We start from the raw sequence: 13,235 nt of genomic DNA, 5'->3' as shown, positions 1-13,235 counted from the left end.
AAAAACTTCATAGTTCTGATATTAGTTTCATAAGCTAAATAACCCTTATTTTTACAGGATGACGGAAACATCTTATTCATGTAGTAACATTTAAATAATTTTATATTTTTGAGATGATGTTTCATTAACAGTATATTTTATTATTTTTTTAGAAATCATTATTATTTAGATCGGATGTTTAGCTAAAGTCGAAAACTAATTAAGTCTTACTTATTATAACGTAAAGGATCGGAGGGAGGTTAAATTATGCATAAGATCAATTCTGTGCAAACACTATTTAGTTTTCATTTCAATTAAATGATTATATCGCACGTGGTCTGGAAATCTTTTTGAGGAAATTATTTTTCAGATGCAATTACACCACGCGTAAATAAACCAACCCTTGAAGGTTTTGCTTTTATTTTTTTTTAAACTAACACTACTTTATTGTACGTTTATACTAGAATATCGATGTAACGTACTAGATTTTATAACTTGTATTGCAATTCTATAACAAATTAGGTCAGATGGTAACATGGCATTGCGAATCAAAGCAATACTTAAAACAATACAATTTTCTCTTGTCAAAGGCGATCACTTAAAATAAAATGTGTCCCATGTACTCGTTTGTTATCCTACAATGAATAAAAATACATATTATTATGTAAATAGGTCCTTCGATTTTACCATTTTTTTATATCAAACCCTTTGTTTTTCTTCCTCAATCGTATACGGTCAGAAGTTCTATTAGAGGGATTCGATTGACGAGGGTCCATTTGGTTTCACTTTTCCAATCCTCAATTATTATAAAAGACAATTTTATTTCCAAAAATTTATTTCTCACAACGGAACAGATCGATACATTAGTTTTTATACATTTATCTAGCATTTACACGTAACGATGAAAACAATTGAAAATCATTTCGAATTACATCTTCAAAGTGTATCGTAATGTTAAAATCAATTCCTCATACATCCAGATTACAATTAAATTATAGAAATATTAGATAAAATTAAATTAATTACCATTATTATGTTCTCATAACAGTCTCACTCTTTTTATAGCCATGTTATAAATATTTAATAATCCACATTTCTCTTCGTAATTTTATATGAGTTTGAATAACTCGCTTATAATAAACTAATTATGATAATTATTTCGAATTATTTATTTTAACATATACATATGTACAGTCACATATATAGTGAATACATACTTACATATAGATTTATTTTTTTAATTGAAACTTTATTTTATGAAATTAACGTTTTATTACGTAAAAGAAAATTTTCATTATAAAGCGTTCAATACAAAATATTTCGCTAGATAATCGACTTGCTTACATTTTTGTTTCGGCGTGATTTATATGATATGACTAGTTCGTGCAAAATTATTTACAGCGATACCTTAACTTCTTACAAACTATTTTATAATATTTTTTTTTTTACTATATAATACATCCAATATTTTATTACGTACATATACAACAAAATGTTGTTTTCGAAAACTTGTACTATAAAAACAATATAACGCTTAATCAAATACATGGCCGTTTAGTATAGATATTAAAATAACGTATAAGATGTACGCTAGAAGGATTGCGATGAATATTCAAATTATAAATTTCGTATCTTCAAAACAGCTGTAGCAATAAACGCAACACTTTAAGTTTTAACTTCATTATAACGAGTTCTCAGTTTAAGCGTCTTATGTCAGCCAGCGAGGTCACGCGAGTAACACAACCGCCGTTATGATCCAAAGCCGGGAAAGGTGGGAGGGGGCCGCGTCGGGGAGGGGCCAACTCTCGCCCCACGGGGACTCGCCCTGGCCCCTTAGCTCCGGTCACATCGTCGTCACCATTTCTGTCAAATGAAGCCAATTAATTCAATCAAGGATAATTTGTTTAACTTTTATATTTCGAACACTATTATCGTGTGAATTCAGGTCTATATAATTGTATGTTTAAAAAGTTTAAATAAGGGTTTCGAAGGGTGTTAGAGCGTAAAAATTAAAGACCAAATTGACTTTACAAAGGTCGTTCAACAATTTAGTGATAATGAGACAAGTTTTACTTCACTTGGGATTTTATGATCCCTTTACGGTTTTATATTAAAGTGAAAGTTTTGGACTAATGAGATTAATAATTTATGAATTTATTTAAAGGTTAATTTACGTTTTAAGTTACCTGGTGTAAAATGTAATTTTATTCGTTAGTGAATGATTTTACATGTTGTCAATTTGCAAATTAAGTCTTAACGGTTATATTAAGTGATTCAGCTAACATTTAAATTTAGACGGGTGTTAGGAGTAAACTATATATGTATATACCCTATGTCGTTTATAACAAATAATATTCTATATAATCCTAAGCAAGTGTTTTCATAAGTTATCTTCAATTATCTTCGTTCTATTTGGAGTTAAAACACTTGGATTGTAGTAACGATAATAGAACATATTCAAAATATAACACCCCCTTATTTCCTCCATTGGTGAAGTTGAACACCCATAGAATCGGAATTGTTATTCAACGAGGAAATACTGCTAACATTTTTACCACCATGCAATGAGGTCAAGATTTTTACAGTATTAACTTTTTATTTTTATTTCTATATATTTATTTTAAGCTAACAAAGCCCTAATGTATGCTGTATTCATGTAAATTTCATTCACATTTAGATAGGTATAGGTTTAATACTCTGTTTGTTTACCAAGATTTTGCATTTGATGTTGACTAAGTACAATGTAGGAATTTTCAAGAGCAGGATCTTCCATCACGCCTCTATGTAACTGTTCCAAGTGTCTTTCAGCGTCATCTGTAAAATATAACATTATTAAAATATTCTTATCAGTAATCGAGATTATTATGAAGATGAGCCAGGTGAAACGCTTTATATCAGACACTAGCTGAACCTGCGCCTTTAGTCGCGCAAAATTTATAAAATACAAACTTCCAAGCACCGTTTTACCCCCTTAGGAGTTTCCTAAAATCCCTTTTTAGCGGATGTCTACCCTATAAGGTTTTTAGGTGTTAGTTTCTGAAATTTCGTGATTAATCAGTGAGTGGTATTTCGCTTTTGTATATATAGATTACCAGAATGTTTCCACTATAATCTATGGTGAGGCAACCTGCATAATATGTGGCATGAAAACTAACTTTCCATGATGAAGCATCTTTTTACATATGTATAATTTATATACAATACATAGATACACTTTTATACTTCTCTTTTTTCGTTCTTTTATTCATATGCTATAACAGGTACAGGCAGACTCTGATAGAGTGCGCTTGCCTAGAAAAAGCCACGCACTCTCGAAACACAGACCCAATTGAGTTTTCAAATATCGTTCTACATAGGCGCCGGAAGGACTTTCCTTGGCTATGCGAGAAATGAGGAAGCAAAACGTAACCTATTTTATAGTCAATATCCTGTACTTCATAATATAATTTTAAAATAATTCAAACTCTGTCTTTAAAAAAAAATGACGAGTTTAAAAGTACTAAATGTATCATTCGGACTTTATGATTCTAAAATTGTCAACTTATTGTAAAATTTGGTAAAATTAAATTGCTAGACTCAACATTAAGTCCGTACGGATGTAAAAAAATTGATAAAATTAATAATATCGTAGATAACGTATTCATTATTTTATATTCGTGGACTAAGTGGATAGAATTGTTTGATTTATTAAATTTATAGTTTATCATAATAAAATATGTAACAACAATAATTGCCTAGTTTACCATTACGCAAAGTCAAAACAACCTTCCCGGTGAACGATATTCGTTTCTATAACAAATATCCACAGTTATTTTTAACCTTAGTCTATTAAATAAATTTAAATCTCATTTAATTTTTTTATGATAAATAATGCATATCTCTCGATACGAGATTTTATTAATGATAAAAAAGCATGGACGTAATATTTGCTGATTTCCTGAATATATAAAAATTAAATAGACATAAACCCTGCCAATAAAATGACGAAATAGACTACTGAACTTCTTGCCAGATTAACTCGGTAGAACCTACTTTCCAAACTGGTAGTAGCATTACATTTAGTTTAATACTGTAACGTGACAATAGATCTTCTATGAGCCTACTTGAATAAGGAATATCTTGATTTTATGAGTATTACTTAGTAAATACACTATACGATATGAAAAAGTTTATTAATATTACATATAATATTATATGTTTATTTTTTCTTGGATTGACATAATAAAGGCGCAATTGCGATATTTTTTTCTGTGAATTAAAGACATTTAGTTATTATTTACGATAAGTACTTGTTTATAATATTCAGTAATAACTAATAAAATATTTTTACTCGCCTGTGAATTAAACAAACAACATTCAAAGACTTAAACTGATAGTGTTCAGAGATGACAAATTAATGTCGAAAGACTCCCAGTCCATGTTGCTAAAATTATCGCAAATAGTCACCCCTATCACCTCCTAACGGGAATACGTCGAATTACCGTAATATACGCAAAGAAAACAAAATATATAACAAACTTAAGCATCTCCAACCGTCTGACTATACACACTTATAGTTACATAACGTTATTTAAATGTATATAATTTCAAAAATACATGATATTCATCGTGTTCCTCACATGATCATATTTACACGCTTCTCGAACATCGACCATAAATCTACTACATATCATTTTGACTCTTTCGACGTTAAACTGACGTTCCTTGCCAGCGTTTTACTCTCAAGCAAGTAGGTCAGCGTTTAATGCATCACTTCGTGTAAGTATATAATATACATTCATACGTGCGGTATAAACGTTTTAAAAGTTTTAAAAATACACAACTACAATTTTCGATGTAATACTTTAAGCATAGCACAGTTGTTTTTATATCTACGACCGTTTCTTACTTGGATAGTTGATTGTGTATTTGATTTCGGATAAAGATTATGTACCTATCTAGTTTCTTGATAGTTTTTCTCTTAAATTATTAATCACTGGTAGCTAGACATTAATTTTTAATCATAGAAAACTACGACAAAATTAATGTACAACGTCTTATATAGTTATAATGAGAAAGAAAACACATTAAATGTATACCAATTATTTTTTAATATATCTGTAATTTCTTGTTTTTGTTCTATTTATTGTTAAATGTATGATACTAATTATTATATTTAGCATGGTCTAGCTTTCTTGTTATTAGATCTTTTATCTTGCTAGCGTAGTAAGATAGCATAGATAAGTTCATATTAAGTGTTTTGAAGAGGGTATATAATGCTTAAGAGCTTTTAAGCAGCGATTTATCCAATGAGATGTGTGAATAAATGTCTATAACATTTTATTATAAGCGTTAGTATAATTTTTAATACATTCCTTGGTGATAGGGATTTGTTGCACCCAGATGCAATTGCGTTTGTAAAATAAAATATATAAATGAATATTTTTTTCACTATAGACGGACTTGCATCCGTCTGGTTAGGTACCAACTCATCATATATTCTATTGCCAAAAGTTTATATATATCATACATCAAAACTTTGTATTGCTATATTATGTTTGAAGAGTGAGTGAGCCAGTGTAAATACAGGCACAAGGGACAAAACAGTTACATCCCAAGGTTGGTGGCGCATTGATGTAAGTTATAGTTAAAATTTATTACAGCATCAATGTTTGTGTTATGTTATGTTATGTGGTGTATACTTTACACCATAAAAAGAACCTAAATAAAATAGTACGCTTGGCAAGGAAATATATCGAAACTTGTATTATTGTACAGTGTGACTTAGCTAAGGCTGCTATCTTAATTACGGGCACTATACGAGGAATATTGGTAACCATAGTTGGCAGCCAATTGGTGATCAGACGCTTGCCAAATGTGTTATATTATCTCTTACATTTGGAACATATAAGGCCGCAGATCTTATTCTGAGTTCAAACCCTGAGTTGGGCTACTAAAAAAATATAGAGGTTTTTGGTTAATCAAGTAAAGCGTTGGTCCTGCATCTGAACTTTCCCGTTCTTATTGGATTAACCGTCCCATCGGCTCTTAAGAGGAAAGGAATAGGGCGGCCATACCGAAATCCAAGGTATCAGCCAGCTTCATATAATATATACACAAAAAAAAATACCCGCTTTTAATTTTTCACTGTTTGATATTTAATTTAAGACTCATTACGTCTTTTTTTGTATAATTATTTTCTAAGCAAATTTCTATGAAAGGAATGAATGTAAAATAAATAAGACGAGTCCTATATATCTAATAATGTCTATTACAAAAAGATCTTCTACCCGAGGGACGATAAACATGTTTTCCTCGTCCCAACGGGTCACAATTTATGTTTTCTGTTTAAACGAAAATGAAATACTAAAGGTTAGTTAATGAATTCATTCAGATATATACGTGCTGATTGCGGAACTTATTCGAGAAATGATGGAAAACTTTTCATTTTGTTCAACCTACGACTTTTTAAACGTATTAGTATACTTTGACTGTGGATTTTAACAGAACATAAATATAGAGAAAAATATATTTTTTTAAACTAATTTATGTTTGTTCTGTAGTCGATATTGTCATTGTATTAAATTGTTTGCTCTGATAATATCTCATATAGCCCCATACAGTAGATAACTTGCCTTGATACGTATACACTTATATATATTTATTATTAATATTTTCTATAATCACGCATAAACGCCGGAAGCTAGTACAGAATCATACTGATTTACTAATGATTTAAAAAAATAATAATTGAATTTTACTCACCCGGTGGCAATGTAGTTGTGGTACTCGTTGTTGTCGTGGTTGTTGTAGTTGTTGTAGTTGTTGTTGTTGTAGTTGTGGTTGTTAACACTAAAAGTAATTCGTAGATTATTTTTGGAAAAGAAAAGACCGAACTTGGGTATTTATGTGAAAAAACAAAACAGTTCATTAACATTTTTGTATAAAAAAAAATTACACATGCTAAAAACAAGTTTTCAAAACATACATATCAATAAATATATAGTTCATCATGTTTATCTTAATTATCAATAATGTAGTCGAATTTTGATACATCCATGTGTGGTTAATATAAAATACCCAAAAAATACGGCATTCAATTGAATGTCTTACTATGTAAGAAAACTTCCGCCTGAGCCTTCCCTAAGTTATTTTCGACATGGCAGCGATACGCCCCAGCATCATCTCTTGACATTTCAGTCACTTGTAGCGTCAGTGTGTGCCGATAACCTCTGGACAGCTTATTTAATCTATACTTTGAACCTATAAAAGAAATATATCTTTTAGTTTCTTGAATATAATTGATTTATATTATATTATTTATTATTATTTTAATGTTTGTTTTTTATATCTGAAAATTTTCAAAACGGTTATCATATACTACCACGATGACCCATAAATTATATAAATTTATTACAATGCTTACGTCATAATGTCTGAAATATCTAATCTCGTGAAATATATAAACATAAAAACAAACAAATTTTTATAATGTATTTTAACTATCTACAAAGATTTCGATAGCAATAATAAACTGGATCGATTTTAACAAATTGTACAATAATACTTAATACCTAACTAAAGGCCAAAGAAATATGCATGATAAAATTACTCTATATTAAAAGTCCATACGAATAAAAGCGATGACGTAAACTTGTGATAAATTGTAATAATGATTGATAGTCTTAGGCGTAAGCGAAAGAAACTGGTAACAGATACAAAAAAAAAATCTATTAAATGAGAAAATTCTATAATTTTAGATTTAGTTACATTTAAGGTTTAGTGTTAATTCACTTATTGTTGTGAACATGAAAAGCAGCATTAAACAAAACATATTAAACAACATACGATTGCAAGTGTTTTATTTGTAAGTCCTTTGTTTACCGAACGAACACTTAACTAGCTATTGTTGTAGCCAGTGTACATTCCGAAGTACACACGGCTACAGTTTCCCAATTACACGAAAACATAAGTGGTCTGATTTCACTTGGATTGTGTTTCATCTAATATGTCCTTGTCATTATTATAAACACGATGTAACAAAGCACAGAAATCACTTCCTATAGCCATATAATCTTGAATAATTTGTATTCAGTGAATGATATACAAATGAAGATTTGATACAGAAATTTGTAAATAACGATTTGGCTCTTAGCAGCGAAATCAATCATCAGTTACACGAAGCACTCCTGGACATTTTGGCGAGTGGCCAAGACTTAGACATGACAACGAGAGAAATGATAAATGAGTGGGGTGATTATCCAGCGAGAGACATTTTAAAATATTCCGGATATTTTGTCAAGGAAATACTTTAACGTTTTCTCTTAACTACGACACTTGTCTGAGACAAATGATACGACGTTAATAGTTCTGATTCTCTAATATTTGGGTTCAGAAATATAGAAAAGATTCAACTACAATAATGAAATGTACTCTCTTACCATTAACGAGTCTCTGTTCGCTGTTTAATATCCAGTAAACTTGTGGTGTAGGATATGCTTCAGCTGTACATGTCAGAGTGACAGCGGTGCCTTCCAGTGCTCGGATCGCAACTCGACCAGCCCAAACTGATGGCGTAACTGTACCAAAAAACATTACGTTTACAAAAAAAAAACTATGAATTTTTCAGTAATTAATAAAGATATTATGCAAATTATCGTGTTAATAAAAATTGGAAGAGAATAACAAATGAAGTTCAACAACGTTAATGTAATGTAAGTAGATTCAAGTAAAGTAAATTCGAAATTTAAAAATATTTTGTGAATAAGAGATGGATATTGGTCTCATTCATAAATGTATCACAAAGAGCCGCCAGTATTCTGTCCAAACATCTCAAACGGTCCCTCGTATTCTAGTCTCGTCAGTCCGTTGGTCTATCCATCCAACGCGTCTAAGCCAATAGAGCGCGTCATTTTCAACTTGTCAGTCGCAATTTCATTTCGAACATTCCCTCCAATATTGGATGAAGTTAAGCCACACAATTTAATTTTGCGATGTGGCTATTGATTGGACTCACACATGACGTTTATTTGTATCCTCTTGCTCACGGAGGGTGGGACCCCGTTAGTTGCTATACAGAGGTAAGCGCCTGACGTAACTCGTTCTACCTCGGTAAGATTCAGCCACTCTCCGCTGTATTTTGACACTGAAAAAAATCCTTAATTAGTCTTGAAGAAATCTGTTGAATGAGTTATAGTAGGACCTTCACCGTTAAAAACTATAAAGTATAAAGATCAAGTTTAAATTAAATGCTGCAAAACTATAAAGTATACAAAAATATGATCTGAACAAAATCTGACAATGTCCAACAAGCAAACATTGGCGTATAAGCTCCAAATGTTCTCCTTAAAAGAAGATGGGGGTTAGCCCAGCATTAGGACATCAGTAGGCTGTTACTTCATACCTATAATCAAAATGTGCAACTGAGAATAGTCTTTTAAAATTTTGCAAATAAATAAAATATTTATATATAAACTGATTTAGTTTCATTATAAAACGTTAGACGTAACATAATAATAAAACGATCACATCTGGAAAATTATTTGAAATCAAATGCCGAATACATAAATACCGATAGTTTATAATGTAAGTATAAGCTTAATCGACTAAAATCGTATCTTGTTGACGTTCTGTGAACGTCAAGTGTATAAGAAATACCATTTCATACATAAAATAGGTACACTTAATCAAAAACAACTTTCTTAAGAGCAATAACTCGAAGGGAACGTCGAAACGCAAAAAAAGTGGTAAAAAGGTCTCATGTATCTGTAACCATTAAGAAGCGAAGAGACGTTTTCCTCAATGTTTTGCTGGCACCGTTTTATCGTCACTCAAATGTTAACCAAACAGTTGAAAAAAAAGACTTAATGCGTTCGACTCCCCCTGCCTCTTGTTATTCGATTGCAGACGAATATATAATAAAATAATATACAAATGTAACCATTATTGTAAAGCCATTATTAAATTTGAGTTATATATTTTTTATTTACATAGGTAATATTATGTTTATAGAAAATCCCGTGTGAATTAAAGCAATAAATAAATTAAGTTTATATAATGTTATATAAATCATATATAATAGAAAGAGATGGAGAGAAAGAAAGACAAGGAAAGAGAAAGATCACCTGGTGGAGGCATAACGCTTTTTTCTTACGATTTCTACCAGTTCATTCTACTGTAGGCCGTTTTTAACATTGCCGTTTCATCAATTCAAATAATTTGTAAAAAATACATTGGTAAAGAAGGCATATTATTCGATACAAGATTATATAGATGATAAAAAAACGTGGAGTTAATGCTTGTTGACTTCCAGGCAGGATATATTACATACATATATAATTGTATTCAACTAACATGACTGTAATTTTAGATGTTGAAAAAGAGTGACTACTGAGTTTTTTGCCGGTTCTTTTCGGTAGAATCTACATTCCGAACAGGTTTACTTATTATAGTTTGTTACATGACGATTCAAAAGTGCTTGTAAAATGCCTACTTGAATAAAGTATATTTTTGATATCGATTTTATTTTACATGGGTAGCCCTACCCTGACCTGCAACACCATCTGAAATCAGTAGGTATCCTATATTATCTTATCCTATCGTATATCCGTCCCATCAGTAGACGTATCATGTTTGAACTCATTGGAATAAAATTTGTTTTAAATTTATATATTTTTAACTATAAAACGATCTTTAGAAATTTATTTTATCGACTGCAATTGATCGAAAAATAGCAGGAATATTCTAGTCGAAGGAGTAATTGTTTCAGATCAAGTTCAAGACGAATCTTGATTGAGGGTAAACTGTTCAACGGAAAACTTATTCGGAGTTTGTTGTTGAAACTTTGGCAGCGATTGAGAAAATTATAATTGTTGAAATGGTTTCCGTAAATCATTTGTACTCGTAACCTAGTAATATAATTAAAATATTTTTTTTACATATCAAATTGTCTATACAGTTTTTATTACAAAGGTTGTTGATTTAAACACAAGGCTTGAGATTAACAGATAGTAATATCTATAGACATTTTACATTATATGAATGTAATTAATTTTACTAACAAGATTTAGAATATCATACTATGTATGTATCAAGATCCTTAAAAATATTTTTTTCTACATACAATTGTAATATTAAATGAATCAAAGATTTATTGAAGTACTTTCTTTTTTATTAATTATAGGATACTCATAATAATATCTTATAACGATATGTAGGCACGTCTTAATGAACAATTATTTGCATATAGTACGTAAAAAAAATATATTTTCTACCAAAATGACTCATCTTACATTTTCTTCCCGATAATGCATAAATACTCGAAGTCTACTTCGAGTAAGTCGTTGGGTGTATCTCTGCACACTTCTACTGAAGGAAATATATATTTAATTGATACAGATGCTAATATAAACTGAGTGATCTGAAAAATAATATTTATGATTTTGTATACGATGGTGCAATTATTTACTATAAAATAAAAGTAGGAACGTTGTGTTTAAAAAAGAAATCATTATTGATTAAATTGTTCCCTCGCTAAGTGAATAATGGACCTTGTTGTAAGTGATAATTGGGTTCTACAAATTCCTTATTATTTGGTTTTATTTAAGACATTGATATACAATTATACAGTTTTATTATATATAATTTAATTAATTATTAATTATTCAAGTTATTTTTAAGCTCATTTTATTATATCAGAACACAGATCACAGAAAATATCGCGCACAGGACATTCGATGGTCAATAACAAAATCTCTAACTCTAACTCTAAAAAGACAGACCTATAAGACTATATCTTTATTTTTAAACTATACGTAAAAAACGTAATAACACTCGCTCGTAGATATTTTATATCATAGAAACTAAAGTTCAAAATTTTATACATTAAAAACGTAGAAAACTTCTGAAAGTGACAATCCGTAAAGTATATTTGAGCTGGAATGCAAATTAGTCTAGTTTACATTCAATTTGCAGCCGCAGGCGGCAAAGTTTCCTTTGTTTAGCTACACTAACCGCTGCTTATTCTGTTTCTACCTATACAATGCGAATGTTTTTGTAGAGTATCACATTATATTTATCATCATCCTAAATAGTCACACAAATAACTACCTTATTTCAAGTCTATAGAGACTGCTATCCCACGAACAGACGACGATTCTATTGCATACAACAGATAACTAGGATTTCCAACTAAAGTTTATGGATAAAACTGTACATAGTATGTATCTACTTTTAGACCACATTGTGGAATATGTTTCATTAAAACAACTTAATTTTATGTAGTGTTTTTAGTATGAATTTATCCAGAGCTCGAAACCAACTCAAATGTATATTTTTTATCACGACGTGACAAATTGAAGTTTTAGTTTGTGGTAGTGCTATTTTTATTTTAATAACATCGAATATCTCATTAGTAAGCGACCGAAGTGTGTCAAGATATGACTGCGTGAGGGAACCGATGTTTAAGGAGTGTAGATTTTAAATAATGATCAAGAATTTTAATCTGCACACATAAAAATGAATCTGTATTGCCCATGGTCACGCCATAACTTGAGTATTACTTAACCAAATTTAATTCGTCTTTTTATTAACTTTTCTGATACCTTGAAGGTCCTTACGAAAACATTAAAAATAGCAAAAAAGAAATTAGAAACCGAAATTCTACTCATCACGGGATCTCAGAGAGTATAAGACTATTTTTGCGAGGTGACTTAATAAAATTTCAACTTCGAGGTAAACTTCTGTATGAATTTTATATCAACGAAGTGGAGTGGGCCGCTATTAATAATGTTTTTATTAATGTTCACCCTATATCCCATATCCTATAAAATAGGATACTTGATCATCCTATTTTATAAGTGTAATTTACGAACTCTGGTAAGTTTAAATTAAGTTCGAACAATCATTTTTAATCATAAATTATTGTTTTATTTAGAATTCACGTATTGTTCAGCGCAGTAGAAACTATGCAATGTATGCATGGAATAAAAACTGGCCGCATTGAAAGAGTATAATATCCTTATCGTTCACTAAATGTTACTTTACTTTAACGTTCATGCAGATACAAATATTTATTACTTAAATTTTGGAATGACTTTCATTAAATATGACTACTAAATTTTCGCTAATTGCAAAAAGGTTTTTACAATATTAAAGCTCTAATAGTATAAAAATATGTTTTATAGTTCATTCCAATAATACTTGACTTGACTGAAATCTGTCTGAAATAATTATTTATTTCAGACAGATTTCAGTCACTAGTCATTGGCAGCCGATGA

General features: G+C 30.2%; 1 protein-coding gene across 1 annotated transcript in view; it reads right to left on the bottom strand.

Annotated features, from left to right (window-relative positions):
• Positions 1–1,496: 1,496 nt before the first annotated feature.
• The window catches only part of LOC113400737 (lachesin-like), a 58,599-nt gene continuing 46,860 nt past the window's right edge, over positions 1,497–13,235 (bottom strand). Inside the window, exons 5-10 of the mRNA XM_026640384.2 lie at positions 8,975–9,103; positions 8,400–8,537; positions 7,072–7,221; positions 6,724–6,810; positions 2,689–2,793; positions 1,497–1,842 (exon numbers count right to left, since the gene is read on the bottom strand). Of these exons, the coding sequence (XP_026496169.1) occupies positions 1,823–1,842; positions 2,689–2,793; positions 6,724–6,810; positions 7,072–7,221; positions 8,400–8,537; positions 8,975–9,103 (629 nt within the window). The 3' untranslated portion in view covers positions 1,497–1,822. The remainder of the gene's footprint in view (positions 1,843–2,688; positions 2,794–6,723; positions 6,811–7,071; positions 7,222–8,399; positions 8,538–8,974; positions 9,104–13,235) is intronic.

The sequence above is a fragment of the Vanessa tameamea genome, chromosome 7 (assembly GCF_037043105.1).
Source record: "Vanessa tameamea isolate UH-Manoa-2023 chromosome 7, ilVanTame1 primary haplotype, whole genome shotgun sequence".
Lineage (NCBI taxonomy): Eukaryota > Metazoa > Arthropoda > Insecta > Lepidoptera > Nymphalidae > Vanessa > Vanessa tameamea.
This window is presented reverse-complemented; position numbering and strand designations above follow the sequence as displayed.